The sequence below is a fragment of the Patagioenas fasciata genome, chromosome 1 (assembly GCF_037038585.1).
Source record: "Patagioenas fasciata isolate bPatFas1 chromosome 1, bPatFas1.hap1, whole genome shotgun sequence".
NCBI classification, from domain to species: Eukaryota; Metazoa; Chordata; class Aves; order Columbiformes; family Columbidae; genus Patagioenas; species Patagioenas fasciata.
In genome coordinates, this window is record NC_092520.1 from 9586814 (window position 1) to 9599436 (window position 12623).

Genomic DNA, 12623 nt, shown 5'->3' on the forward strand with positions numbered 1-12623 from the left:
TAGCATACCTCTTCTATAAAATTTGTCAGGACTGTGGTGATCTTCCAGCAGATAGTGAAATTGTTTTGGAGCGCTTGAAGTTGGGTAATTGGAGTAGAAAACCCTTAGAAATACATCATCACTTCATAGACACTGTGTAGGGCCTGTATTTGGATTGTTTTAGTGATATTCTGACTTTAATTATGGGATAGTCCAGTTGTCTGGAAGACATAACTCAGTGTAAATTTATCACATCCTAAAAGTTCTGATATCTGGCAGACACCATTTCTGACTGCTAGGGCCAATGGTAACAAGGTAATAAAATTCTGCCTATGCTTCCCATTTAGGATCGCTTGCTGTATTTCCTGGTATAAATATTGTAACAGCTGGAACAAGTTCAAAGGAAATCTTTGTGGTATTGTTCATAAAACCAGCAAATTTAAGAGGCTTTGATTTACTACTTAAATGGGCATGTCTCCTTTTCCTTTTTTATTTGTCTTTACAATGTGCAAAAAAGAGACTAACTGAATTAAAGTTTGTCCCCCCTGTTTTTTTTCTTCCCTCCTCCCTCAGATTGCAGCTATTCTCAGGAAACGAAAACTTGACTATTATTTGCACAAACTGCTACCTGAGATCTTGCAATCAACTTCCTTTCTGACAGCAAATGGGAGCTTGTATATTATTTGCTTTTGCATTCTAAGGTTGGTATACTGTCCTAAAAATTAAATGTAATAGGAAAGCTATTTGTATGCTAATTTTGTTTTTCTAGAATAATATGTCTTTTTTTATATTATGCTTGTTTGTAACAGGTAGGAGTAAAAAAAGCAACATCTGTGCCATCATCATCTTGATTTCTGGTCTTACTACCTGAATACGAACCTTTTTTTTCCCCTTCTTATTTTTGTTATGTTTTAAATAAGTAAACAAGTCAATGTATTCACTTTGTTTCATTTTCTCTGATTTACTGATTCAAAATGCATTGTTGCAAGAAATTCAAATATATTCCGGAGGGGAACTGAGAAGGCATAGTGTTTTTCACCTAGAAAGGATTGGTGTAATTTGACAGTGGTTTCTATATCCCTGATTCAGGGACTGTGATGACCTTTAGTTATCCTGAACTTTATCCAGCCATCCAAGTTTGTACTTTCCTTATCTGTGGATAGAAATGAAGGAAATCCCAGCACAGCTTCTGGGGTTCTGGAAGATACGTACTTGCTCTGGAAAATTAATATAAATGGCACTTCTGTATTCTGAGCTGTTTTCCAGTGTGTATTTCAAGTAACTGTCAGGATAGTTAAAAATTAAACTTTCGTGTTTATGAACGTAATGATGTCCTAGATCTAAGTGTGTTTATTGTAAGAAATGTTATACATTGACATGGAAAGCCCATAGTAGCTATGAATTTTTGAAAGTTATCTGACAGTGTACTCAACAGCCCCTCCAAGAGTTAATCAGACCCATTATGCTTTACCTCTAGATCTGTTCAGAAGCTGCTTCAAAGCTGAGGGAGAATGCTAAAAGAGAAGCTGGCTGAGGAGCCATGGAACACCTTTAAGTCAATCATTTGCAGAGTTCAAAGTGAATGTATAAATAACAAGCTCTAAAGAATATGAATTTTTCTAGCAATCCAAGTTGTGTTAATACTGATGTATCTTTAGCACTCTGAGCTGTACAGTGGTCCTCCCTGTACTTGTCTGTTAATGTTCAATACCTCACTCCAGTGCTGTAGTTAAATGTTACTCTCTAAATTAAGCTGGTGTGGTTTTAGGGTTTATTGTTTTCAGCTATTACTCTACCAGAGCTAACAAGCCGTCTAGCAGATCTGTGGCTGTGCCTGTGCTAGTAAATGAAGCAGGTAAGAGATGAGCATCTTACTCTGAAGGCAGCTGGTTTGGCATCACTTTCATGTGTGTGGAGCATGGCTGGCTGAAGCTGTTGTGACCTCCAAACCAGCATGGCCAGATGCAAACTGGGTAATGGAAATAGTGCGTTCCACGTCCCCTTGAAGCTTCCTTTGGGTTCACCCAGGCCATAACCATGCAAAGGACGATTTTAACCATTTAATGTGACAAGGGATATACATAAATACTTACCCTACTGTTCTTACAGCTGTGCAGCAAAGTAACCAGCCAAGTTCTTGGGATATGTCCATGCTTTTTCTGTTACAGAGAGATGCCCATGAAGAGCTGTCACCTCCAGCAGATTCTCTGCTGACAGGGTCTCACCAAACTGCCCACCACCTGCAATTGCAGGACTTGAAAATAAAACATGTCAGCCTGTGGATTAGCGCACTAATTGGAGCTGGTGAACTGAAATCACTACTAGAGGCAAAGGAAGCAAGTTGTTAGGCAGCCTTATGCATTGTGCCCGTGGAAATATATGAATGTCCAATTATAAGGAGTATTTTGCAGGTTTTCTGACCAGAATAAAATTTAGAGCCTCAGCAATTAAGCAAATAAGATATGTAAGAACTATTAAATGACATTTCACAGAATCATAGAATCACAGAATGTCAGGGATTGGAAGGGATCTCAAAAGCTCATCCAGTCCAATCCCCCTGCTGGAGCAGGAACACCCAGATGAGGTTACACAGGAAGGTGTCCAGGCGGGTTTGAATGTCTGCAGAGAAGGAGACTCCACAACCTCCCTGGGCAGCCTGGTCCAGGCTCTGTCACCCTCACTGAGAAGTTTCTTCTCAAATGTAAATGTTATTTCAGAAAACAATAGGTAACATGATTATCACAAAAGTCATACTTTCCAAATTTACTAGTGTCCTGTGAAGCATAAATACATATATCTGATGATGATCCAGTTGGTGCGTTGTACATGAATTCTTAAATGACATTGACAAGATTGCTTCCTAGGACTATTTGAGAAAGAGCCTCTGTCTTCCAAAAATTAGTAAAGGATTAACAAGTAGTTAATATATATGAATCAAAACAAGGGTTAAATAATCATTACATGATAGGAAGAGGTTGCCAGTGATATTCTTGCTGTGTCCTTTGTTCTGGATATACCTAAAGAATATGGAAAAAGGGATGAAGGGTAGTGTGAGAGATTGTATGAGATTGTTTAGGTTATGGAAATCTAAAACTGACTCTCATCTATTTCTGAAAGGTTTGTTGATTTAAATAATTTATGAAATTTGATGGAGAAAAGTGCAAAGTAATGTACCAGGAGGAAGAAAGCAGCCCTGTCCCTACACAGGGATGGACTTTAAACTGTTATTGCTGCTAGGAGTCAGGAAGGTGTTTGAGAGTCATGGACAGGTTCTTTGAACAAGTCAGTTTGATATTTAAATACTGTCAAGTGACCGAGTAAGCGTTATTTTGAGAGAAAATGAGAACAAGCCAGAAAACTGTATAAATAACGTGACATCTTTACAGGCTGAGTACTGTATGCCCTTCTAACATCATAATGTTGACAAGTCCTTTGCTTGGAATGTACTTAATATCAACATGGTCTTGCAGCTTGAGCTATATAAGCTTCCCTCTCTCATCTGCTGGTGGGTGGGTGTTTAGTTTGGTTTTTTTTTGTTTGTTTTTTTTAATGTTTTTTTAAACTTCTACAGTTCCTTGAATTAATTCCTGTGGGGTACAATGTACTTCAATAACCCCTGAGAGCAAAAGTAATTGTACATCATTTTCCAGCCCGGAACACAATTTGGTATCATATATTTTAATCCACCAAAGAAATATCAGTACCTCCACGCTGTTCTGCATAACTGTGGCCTGAGTATTTCTGACCTTGATTTGCAACCATTTAAAAAGATTGCCTGAGACTTTGGAGACCTGGATGTTCCAGGTCTGATGCTAGATAGTGGTGAGAGGCTGGGCGTGACAGATTTGTATGACAGGATGCATGCTGTGGTTTTTGTATCTTTTTTTGGTTGGAAGGTAGATTATAGCGGAAGCAGCAGTAACTCAGAAGCAAAATTGCTCAGCGAGCCCCATACAATTGGCTGATCTTACCCTCCTGGAGATAGAACCGGTCTAGAGACAGATTAAAGGGTTTGTAGCTGGACATGTTAACTCATCTTTACCTGCAGAATTCCCAATTGGAGTTGCCCGTTTCCTTTTTTTGTAGCACCATGGAGGAGATGTGTTGGTGGGCATGCAGGGTGTCCTGGATAAAGTCACCGCTTCATCCGTTCATGCCTTTACCAAAGTTCCAGCAGATCTTCAGTCACTGTGTGTGCTGAAAATATGTCCTAGTCATCCAGTAACAATTAAAAGGCCTAAACACAAAATGTAATTGTCAGTGAGAAGTCTGGCTTGTGCAAATATATCTTTTTGATACTCTTGTAGTATTTGCTTCCTTTCAGCTAGGGAAGCCCAGCAAAACTGAAACTGCTGCAGACATTTGCAAGGATGTAAAACTTTAGGTGAGAAAGTGCAATCAAATAATTTCAGGCATTGTTTAATATTCTCACCATTTCACAGGAAGGCAAAATTTCAAGAACATGCATATCCAGTGTCAGCAATGGCTTAGGCTGTGGATAGCTGTTCTCCTTCTAGCAGAGATTACCAAGCTCACTTGGCTGACTTTTTTTCTCGGAGTGAGTTAAGGGGTATGTGCAGACGGCTCTGTTGGCAGAGCAGCGGAGGGGACGATCTCTATTACGGATGTGTGACAGGCCAGCTGGGGGTTGTAATCTCTTTTGCTGGTGAGATGCAGAACTCCACATCTGTCTGGGCTCCAGAGCTGACAAGCATTACATTAAATAAAAGGTGTGATATTTTTTAGATTTTTTTGATTTTAATAAATGCAAAACTTCATGAAGTCATGGTTCTCTTAGTTTAGCTGCTAGAATGATTTAAGTTTGTCCGTGTGCAGCTTTACATTCTCTTGCTTAATTAGATTCAGCCCTATGTATCAACCAGCGTTGGGGTTTTGGATACAGTTGTACACTTAGATACATAACCTGGAAGAACTCATATTTCTCATTCCAGTTTCTAACCACAGACCATGTGAAAATAACCATACAAGTAATAAGAGAAAACAGAAGTTTAAATGTTTCGTTTACTGATTGGACACGTAAATTTCCCCTGGGTTTTATTATGTAAAATATGTTACTGTTGTTTCTGGAATCTTATCAAACTGAACATGTAAGCATTCGTAGAGGGATTCTAAACCATGCCAAAAGAGTAAATTCCTGTTTCTTTCCCACAGAAAAGACAGTTGTTCTGTTATTTAACAGGTGTGTCTGGTAAGATGTGTTCATACTTATTAAGATGTTTAGAATGGCTTCTCTGAAACTTCATACACTAATTGCTTTCCAAGAGAGTCCTAATAATGAACTTCAGCTCCTGCAGCATTTGACGTTGTCATCCGGAGAAATTATCCTGTTGCAGGCGTGGGAATGAGCAGGGTGTGTAATTGCCATTACATCACTTGCTGCTGATACACTGGCTCTCTTTTCACTTTTGAACATAAGCTGGCATCGCTCACTGCTAACGTTATTTTTGCAGAAGTATGAAATGAGGCTAATCATGCCTTTTAGAGCCAGCAAGAAAGAGGGCTAACCGGATGGTATTGGTTAATTATCTTTGTTTTCTCTCCTTTGTTGTCAACATGAAATTTTATCTAAGAAAATTTCCTTTTCTAGCCTGTATGCATTTGTCATTTTGTTTGTTGTATTTCGTTCTCTGTGTTTTTGGAAGGGTAGACCCCATTGTACCAGTGTTTTCCTGAACTGATAGTGCTTATCAGCTGAGCAACATTGCTGTGACTGGAATGTGTTTATTATCATGCTACCAAATTTCATGACTGCCTGACCATTGTTTGCTTTGGTGATCAACCTGGATTAGTTTGAAGGTGCAGGTGTCCTGCACAGACCAAGTGTGCCTGGTGGCATTGTGTCTAACATGCATTTTGGTTTTCCTTGTTTAACAGTGACCAATTTATAGAAATATTTTGAGATGTTTTCGTTTGTGTAACCATTTTTTTTCAGCGCTACTTGTTGGAGGAATTTTGATAGTTGAAATTGTGCAGACTTTGAGTGAAACCCAAATCTTCTTGCAAAAAATGAGCTTTTCCACCTTGGTAGAACTGGGATGTCACTGGTGCTTCCAGTTGCCATGTAGAGATTGGTACCTTGGCTTACTGTAAATGAGTGATTTACTGTTTCTAGCATCAGCTGACTATCTCTTTGGAGTGTGATGTACATTATAATAATTTGATTTGATTTCTGGCTCACCTGATTGCATCACTACCTTCCACAAGGAGCAACTGTAAGTTCTTTTGGAAGATTTTTCTGTAATTAATACCTGCAACCCCTCTGAGAACTATCCAACTGCAAAAATATAATGATTAATAGTTTTTTTGTAAGTCTTGATTAACGTAAAGGGACAAAATTAATCTCAATAAAGCAAGCATAATTGTATGATAAAGGTAAAATATGGTGTTGTACATCAACTTCTTGGTTTCTTTGCACATAATATGTGTACAAATTACATTTTCAGGAAGCTACTTGGAAAATTCTACTTTTGGTCTCCTGGTTTTGGTGCTGCATTACCTGCTTCTTATATGGCTATTCTCATCGAAAGGAAAAGCAGGTATGGTTTGTGTTTATCGATTTCCAGTTTTACATAATGGTATTTGTTGTTTTGGTCACTTGATGATTGACATGTGACAATTCAGTGGTTTTATTTCAGAATGCCTGAAACGTAGTTCATTTGAAATAGTCTCTTTTGCAACCTGAGGTTTAAATCTGGGAAGCTAAAGTGAAAAAACACTTTACAACGTTGAATTTATTTTTCTGTAGTTCGTTTTTCTTGTTTGGTGTGTAATTGGATTGCTTAGGATTCCCTAACGGAGCTGTGTGGGTTTTTTAATAATGATTGCAATTAGACACAGAGAAAGGGCATGCTAGTGAAAGTTGTTGATGCCTTGCGTTAACAACATGACATTAATTTAGTGGAATAATGGGATGTTGTGAAAAAAAAAATCTGGAAGACCTGAAGTAATCCAAGTGGGACGAAATGTAATGTTACAGAAAGCAAAACCTTTTACTTAAGGAGAGCTGCCAAAGTTCAGCTATGGAGGAGAAGTTTGTTGTGAAGGCATGAAGAGAGGGGAAGAAAACTCCAAGCGATCCAAGGGCAGCCCAAACCTTCCAGTTGTGATGTGCCCCTGAAAGGTGACAGGTCAGATCCTGGGCTGTAGGGCTTTAGTGTTTTGAAATTGAACTTAAATTGATAGCTTGTATCAATAGTGAAAGTTTTAATGCTTACTTCAATATGAAAGGAGATGCTTTAGTCATCTAGTTAGTAGGTTTTATTCAAAGTAAAGAAGGTGACAAAAAGGTAACAAAAGGGATGACTCTAACAGATGATGAGGTTTAATACTATGTACTTTTGGTTACTATGAATTTCTGAAACTTGCTTAAGCAGTCATTTCAAAATAATTGCGAATATGTATACATCATGTTGTTGTCTGTCAGACCTTGTTCCTAAACTTCAGTCATGGATTAAATGAAGTCAAAGACAAGTTTTAGATAAGATTGTCAATGTCCTGTCCTTTTAAAACAATGCATTATCTGTTGCTATTGAAGACTGAGGATGTATAAGAAGCTCTGGATAGGTGGGAATACTTCTAAATCATGTTATTTAGTGTAACTAGAGAGAAAATAATTGTAATAAAGTTAATAACTTAATTTTTTGAAGGCTTTTCTAGCTGACTGATTTTCATCATACTACTCTTACATCCTAAGAGGGTGGATGTATCTTGGTAGAACTTCATCCAGTTACTTAGACTCCAGCACTGATGTTGGCATCGCTGTTTCATTTTGCCATGAGAGCAAATGCATTTTCTCCCTTTGACCAGGGACGACACTTAGCTAAACTTTTCCTATGGACCTGTTACAGTGTGAGGATTTTGCGTGTCGGGCTTCTAATATTTCTAGATAACATAAGGGGATGAGATCAGCCTGGTTGTCCATCTGTGAGTTTCTTGTAGCTTTCGGAGTATTTGCCAGCCAAGAGTTGAAACTGTTTGTGAGCCCAAATCCCTACCAGGTTTTTGCATAACAGTGAAACGACTTTGAAAAACTTGCAAACCTGAGCTTGTTAAGTGTAGCAAAAGGGTATACAAATAAATTTTATGTCAGTGGGGATTTCTAAAAGTCTTGGTGGCAATGTCTGAAAGCTTCGACATGTTAACAGGCTCCTATTTAGCATGTGAAATTTGAAAGAAACCGAAGTTGAAGTAGAGGTTTGCAAAAATGACAAGAATAGATTGGCACAGCACATATGTAATGAGTAATACTGAAATACCTAATTCCTGGAAGGTTATTTTCCTTTCAGTCAGAATCCAGAATGTGTGACCTTAGGTGTTTTGCTTAAAGAGTTCATTTTATATTGCATCATGTAAAATGTAAAAAGGCAACGTTGGTGTTGCAACACAACACATGCAGCAGGGTGACAGTGGGGGATCACTGTTATTAGGAAAAAAAAGTTAAATGGCATCAAAAGGTAGTTGCAAGCTTAGGTTTTTTTAAAATACGAATCGTTTTGGTGTGTTATCAGATGCTAACTATGTATCATGTGTGGAATGCTGCTGCTGACAGACTTAGTGAAATACGACTTTCTGATTTCACATCTATTTGCTTGTTAGCTTCTGTTACAGGCAAAATCCAATTTTAATGGACTTGTAGTCTCTTAGGAATGCCACGGAGACCCAGTGGCATTTGCAGTCATCTCCTCAGTAGCTTACAACAAATTGTATTGAAAAATCAGGGAGGTGGGAAAAAGTCCTGATTTGAGTTCATAAATGTATCTCTAGCCCTTTAAATTGCTTCTAGCAGCTGGCAGCAACATTGCATTTAATCACTTAATCTCTTCCCAAGTGGATACCCTATTTTAGGTTCCTCTCTGGCATTTGCTTGCACAGCATCCCTGTCAGTCCTAAACTTGGGAACAGCAGGCTCGTAAATCAGATTTTCTTCGAATGTTCATGTGTGCCAGCCTTGTACATTTTAGAATCCTTATGGAGGAAAGGGAAAAAGAGATGGATAGCTTGTCTATGCGCATTATAATCTTGAGGAGGAGCATGTTTTCTAATATGTTACAGAACTAGTTTGATTAGAGCTTGTATCTGTGTAATATGTAATTGGCATTTTTGCACGGCACTGTTGATCAGAAGGGGAGGTGACATTGCACAGAAACTTTAGACTCACTCAGGAAACGATCTGCATTTTATTATACCGCTACAGTTCTATAAAGATATAAATTGCACGTTAGTGTGTCCACGTGGATTCCGTTTGCTGGTTATAGAGTATGGTTATCTCCTCTATGAAAACTAGTTTATGAGGATCTGTGGGAAAGGGCCAAGTAATAAAAACACTTGTAAACTTCTTAATGTATATATCTCTAAATGTTCTGTGAGATTACCGGAAGAGAGCTAGTCACGTTATTATGACTAAGTAATGTTTTGATAAGAATTATTTCTTAGATAATAGCCGAATGTAGGTACATAAACACAGTGGTTATGTGTTTGTAATGTACAGGTTCATATTCTATGTCTTTAGTCCCTTATGGTGGTGGGAGTAACCCAGATTTTTTGCCTTTTTCTGGTACCTTCAAGCAGCATGGGTTGCCCATTAGGATTAGGAGGAAGAATCCTTGCTGGCCAGTGCAGAATTTATAAATGACAGTCTGACATCTGTTTGCTGCATAACTGGTGTATGTTCGGTGCTCTGGGGAGTGAGAGGGCACCGAGTTAAATTGCAACTGATTTTGACTGCACATTATTTCGTACGGTACAGATCTTTGTAATAATTCTTAGTGTTAGCCCTGCCTTTTTTTTCCCCTTCCCCTGTATTTAAGGCTCTGGCAGAGATATTGAAAAATGAGAAATGAAACAAAAAATATTGCAAGTGTTACTGGTGGATTTGGTGTTTTCACATGCGAAGAAAATGTTCTTTCTTAGAGAAACATACACACTTCATGAGAATGTACATTTTTCTAATTCCTTTTGGTTATGTGGCTATGACTTCAACATTAGTTACTCTTTATGTATACATTGTCTGGATAACTATTGCTGTATTATAATAAATAAACTTCTAGCAGATGCACAAGTGTGTTTAAAATAATATAATCTTCTTTAGTTTCACCTTTTTTACATCTTTTTTTAAAGAAAAATGGGCAATTCTTTTGTCCCAAAATTTAGTTTTGGAGTGTTAGACATGAAAAGTTACATTAATGTCTCCTCAGAAATAGAGATGGCTCAGTTACTTTTGTTAAGCTTCCTTAGGAAGCAATTACATTCATTTTATTCACCTTTGTATGGAGTTGTTTTACCAGCGTATTCCTTGTTTACTCCTACAGGTATTGTTTCAAACTGTTGCTAAGAACTAGTTTTATTTGTTTGTAATTTTGAAAAATGAGTATTTTGCCTAGATCTTTTGGCTTCTCTTTGTAATTCAAAGTTACAGTTTCCTGTCATTTTTTTCAACGTCTATTAAATGCTATCAACAAGAACTGAGCATGTGACGGAGGATTGTGGTGTTGCCTTGTCCGAGAAGCCCCGAGACTGTTAGAAGGCAAGGAAGTAACTGAATATACTTGTTAAAATTGTTGTGAATGAAGCTGTTGAAATGTGATTTGAGGCTGGGCTGAAGCCAGCCCAGTACTGGAAATCTGATTAGATCGGTTGTACCATACTGATTTTTAAGACAAAGGAGTCTGATAACTCTGAAAAGACCCCATATTTTAGAACTACCATTGCTCCCAAGGAGAAGAATGATGTTTTCTTAAATGTTTTGTAAATGTCCTAATGCTTCAAAACCATTTAAGTTGTGTTTTGCTGACAGCTACATGGCAAACTTCACTTTGTTGGACTCTTGTTCAAAAATGTATTAATGAGTTTCAAGAACTATAACTAAAGCTTTAGGCAAGTACACTATTGCAGTTTTAATGAAATTAATTGCCTTGTTGCTTTTTTTTCCGCTGCTCTTTGCAAGTAATTAATCCAAAGAAAGTTTAGCTACAGCCACCTAGAATTTCTGTGGCAGTTCCAAAGGGACCCTTCTGGGATTCGCCCCCTGCTCCCCCCTTGGGCTGCATTAATGTTTACATACTGGCTGTTAACATTATAGCGGCGCCTGTCTCGTCGCTACAGTTAAGACTGTGTCACTGATGCTATTATAAAATCTGAGATTTAGGGCTTTTATAGTTTGGTTGTTAAAGTCTTGCTCTGGGCGACTATTGGCAACATGTTTCTAGTTGAAAACTTGGGGTGTTTTTCATAAAAAAAAGTTCAGTACACTGGACTCTCAGAAAAATATTTAAAGCATGTGCGTTTAAAAAGTGATACAGGGCAACAGTGCATGTTACAGAGAACAGCTATATATATACATGTATATTTTTTGTTCTTGGAAATCAAAAGAATTACTGTGTATTGCTTAGAAAAGTGGCAGAATCACTTTTGTAAGGACGATGTGGAATTTTAGACTGTGTGTTTGTTCTTCTGGTCAAACATTTGGTTGCTCCTAGGGTTATGTGCTTGCCATAAATTCCATTAGTTTAAATACATTATAAAGGAAGAATATATCAGCATAGTAATGGTAAAAAAATATAGACACTGTAAATAAAAACGGTGGGTTTTGTAAGTTTGTCCATTCAAATACACATCTGTTGCTGTATATTTCTCTGTAGTAGTATAGGATATTTAGACTTGGGGTGACAATTTCCTTTCCCAAAGCATTTTGTTTTTGGTTATTCAGTTTGACGTTGTATTATAGGGAAACCTGTAAATCACCAATATGGGTGGGTGGGTGATCAGAACAAGTAAACTCTTCTAACAGAGCAAGTGCTTTTGCAAGCTTTAGTCTTACTTGCCATGGGTAAGAAATTGAGGGACCAAACTACACTGGGGGGTTACTTTTTCTGTGTTTTTTGTTGTGTAGTGAAAAAAACCCTCAAGTTGGGTCAATCATGTGAGTGTTTTGTGTTGTAATCTGGTAAGGAGAGCTAGCAGGGAAACACAATTTTGGAGTTTTACCCCTCTAGAGTGTTTTTTCCTGTGAAATATGGAGCAAACCGCAGAGGTTAATGGGAACATTTTTTTGTTACTAAACCAAAATATATTAAAATCCATTGCGTTTCATCAACCGCCTTGGTGAGAGCCAGCGTTTGAGAGACCTGTGTTTTTCGTAATAGCAGTATGTGAACATTTTAACATGTTTTGGTGCTATAGTGTTCCGATGGAGGGAAAACATTCACCATTCAAGGCTGCTTGGGAGTGCAGGGGTTGGTCTGGAAGATGCTGCGATTGTGGGAACACTGCGAGTGGCGGGTAGGTCAGGATGGGCAGCTCTCGGGAGTGTTTTTCATGGAAAGCAGCATCTCTTGCTGGACTTTGGGAGCTCTGAGAGCTGGGAACTCCTGCCCAGCACAGGGCTAAAATATTCCTAATCAATGATTTACGGTAATTTGTCTTTCTGAGAAACGGGGTCATCTGTTTTGTGTTGTGTTTGTCCTGACACGGTATTCAGTCTGGAAAAAAAAACCCCATAGCCTGGTATTTACACTAGAAAGATCGATAAGCTCCATAGGGTGTGGTCCTAGTGATTTTACCTTTGATGTTTTCAAAGAGATTTCCTGTTTTTTCACTTATTGTTGCAACATTGCATATTAATTCTG

The 12623-nt window shown here is 38.0% G+C and overlaps 1 protein-coding gene across 3 annotated transcripts in view; it reads left to right on the plus strand.

Annotated features, from left to right (window-relative positions):
• The window catches only part of TMEM135 (transmembrane protein 135), a 179304-nt gene that overhangs the window by 13914 nt on the left and 152767 nt on the right, over positions 1-12623 (plus strand). For all 3 annotated transcript variants that reach the window (XM_071802470.1, XM_065832681.2, XM_071802500.1), the window contains exons 2-3: positions 553-680; positions 6444-6536. In XM_071802470.1, the coding sequence (XP_071658571.1) occupies positions 553-680; positions 6444-6536 (221 nt within the window). The remainder of the gene's footprint in view (positions 1-552; positions 681-6443; positions 6537-12623) is intronic.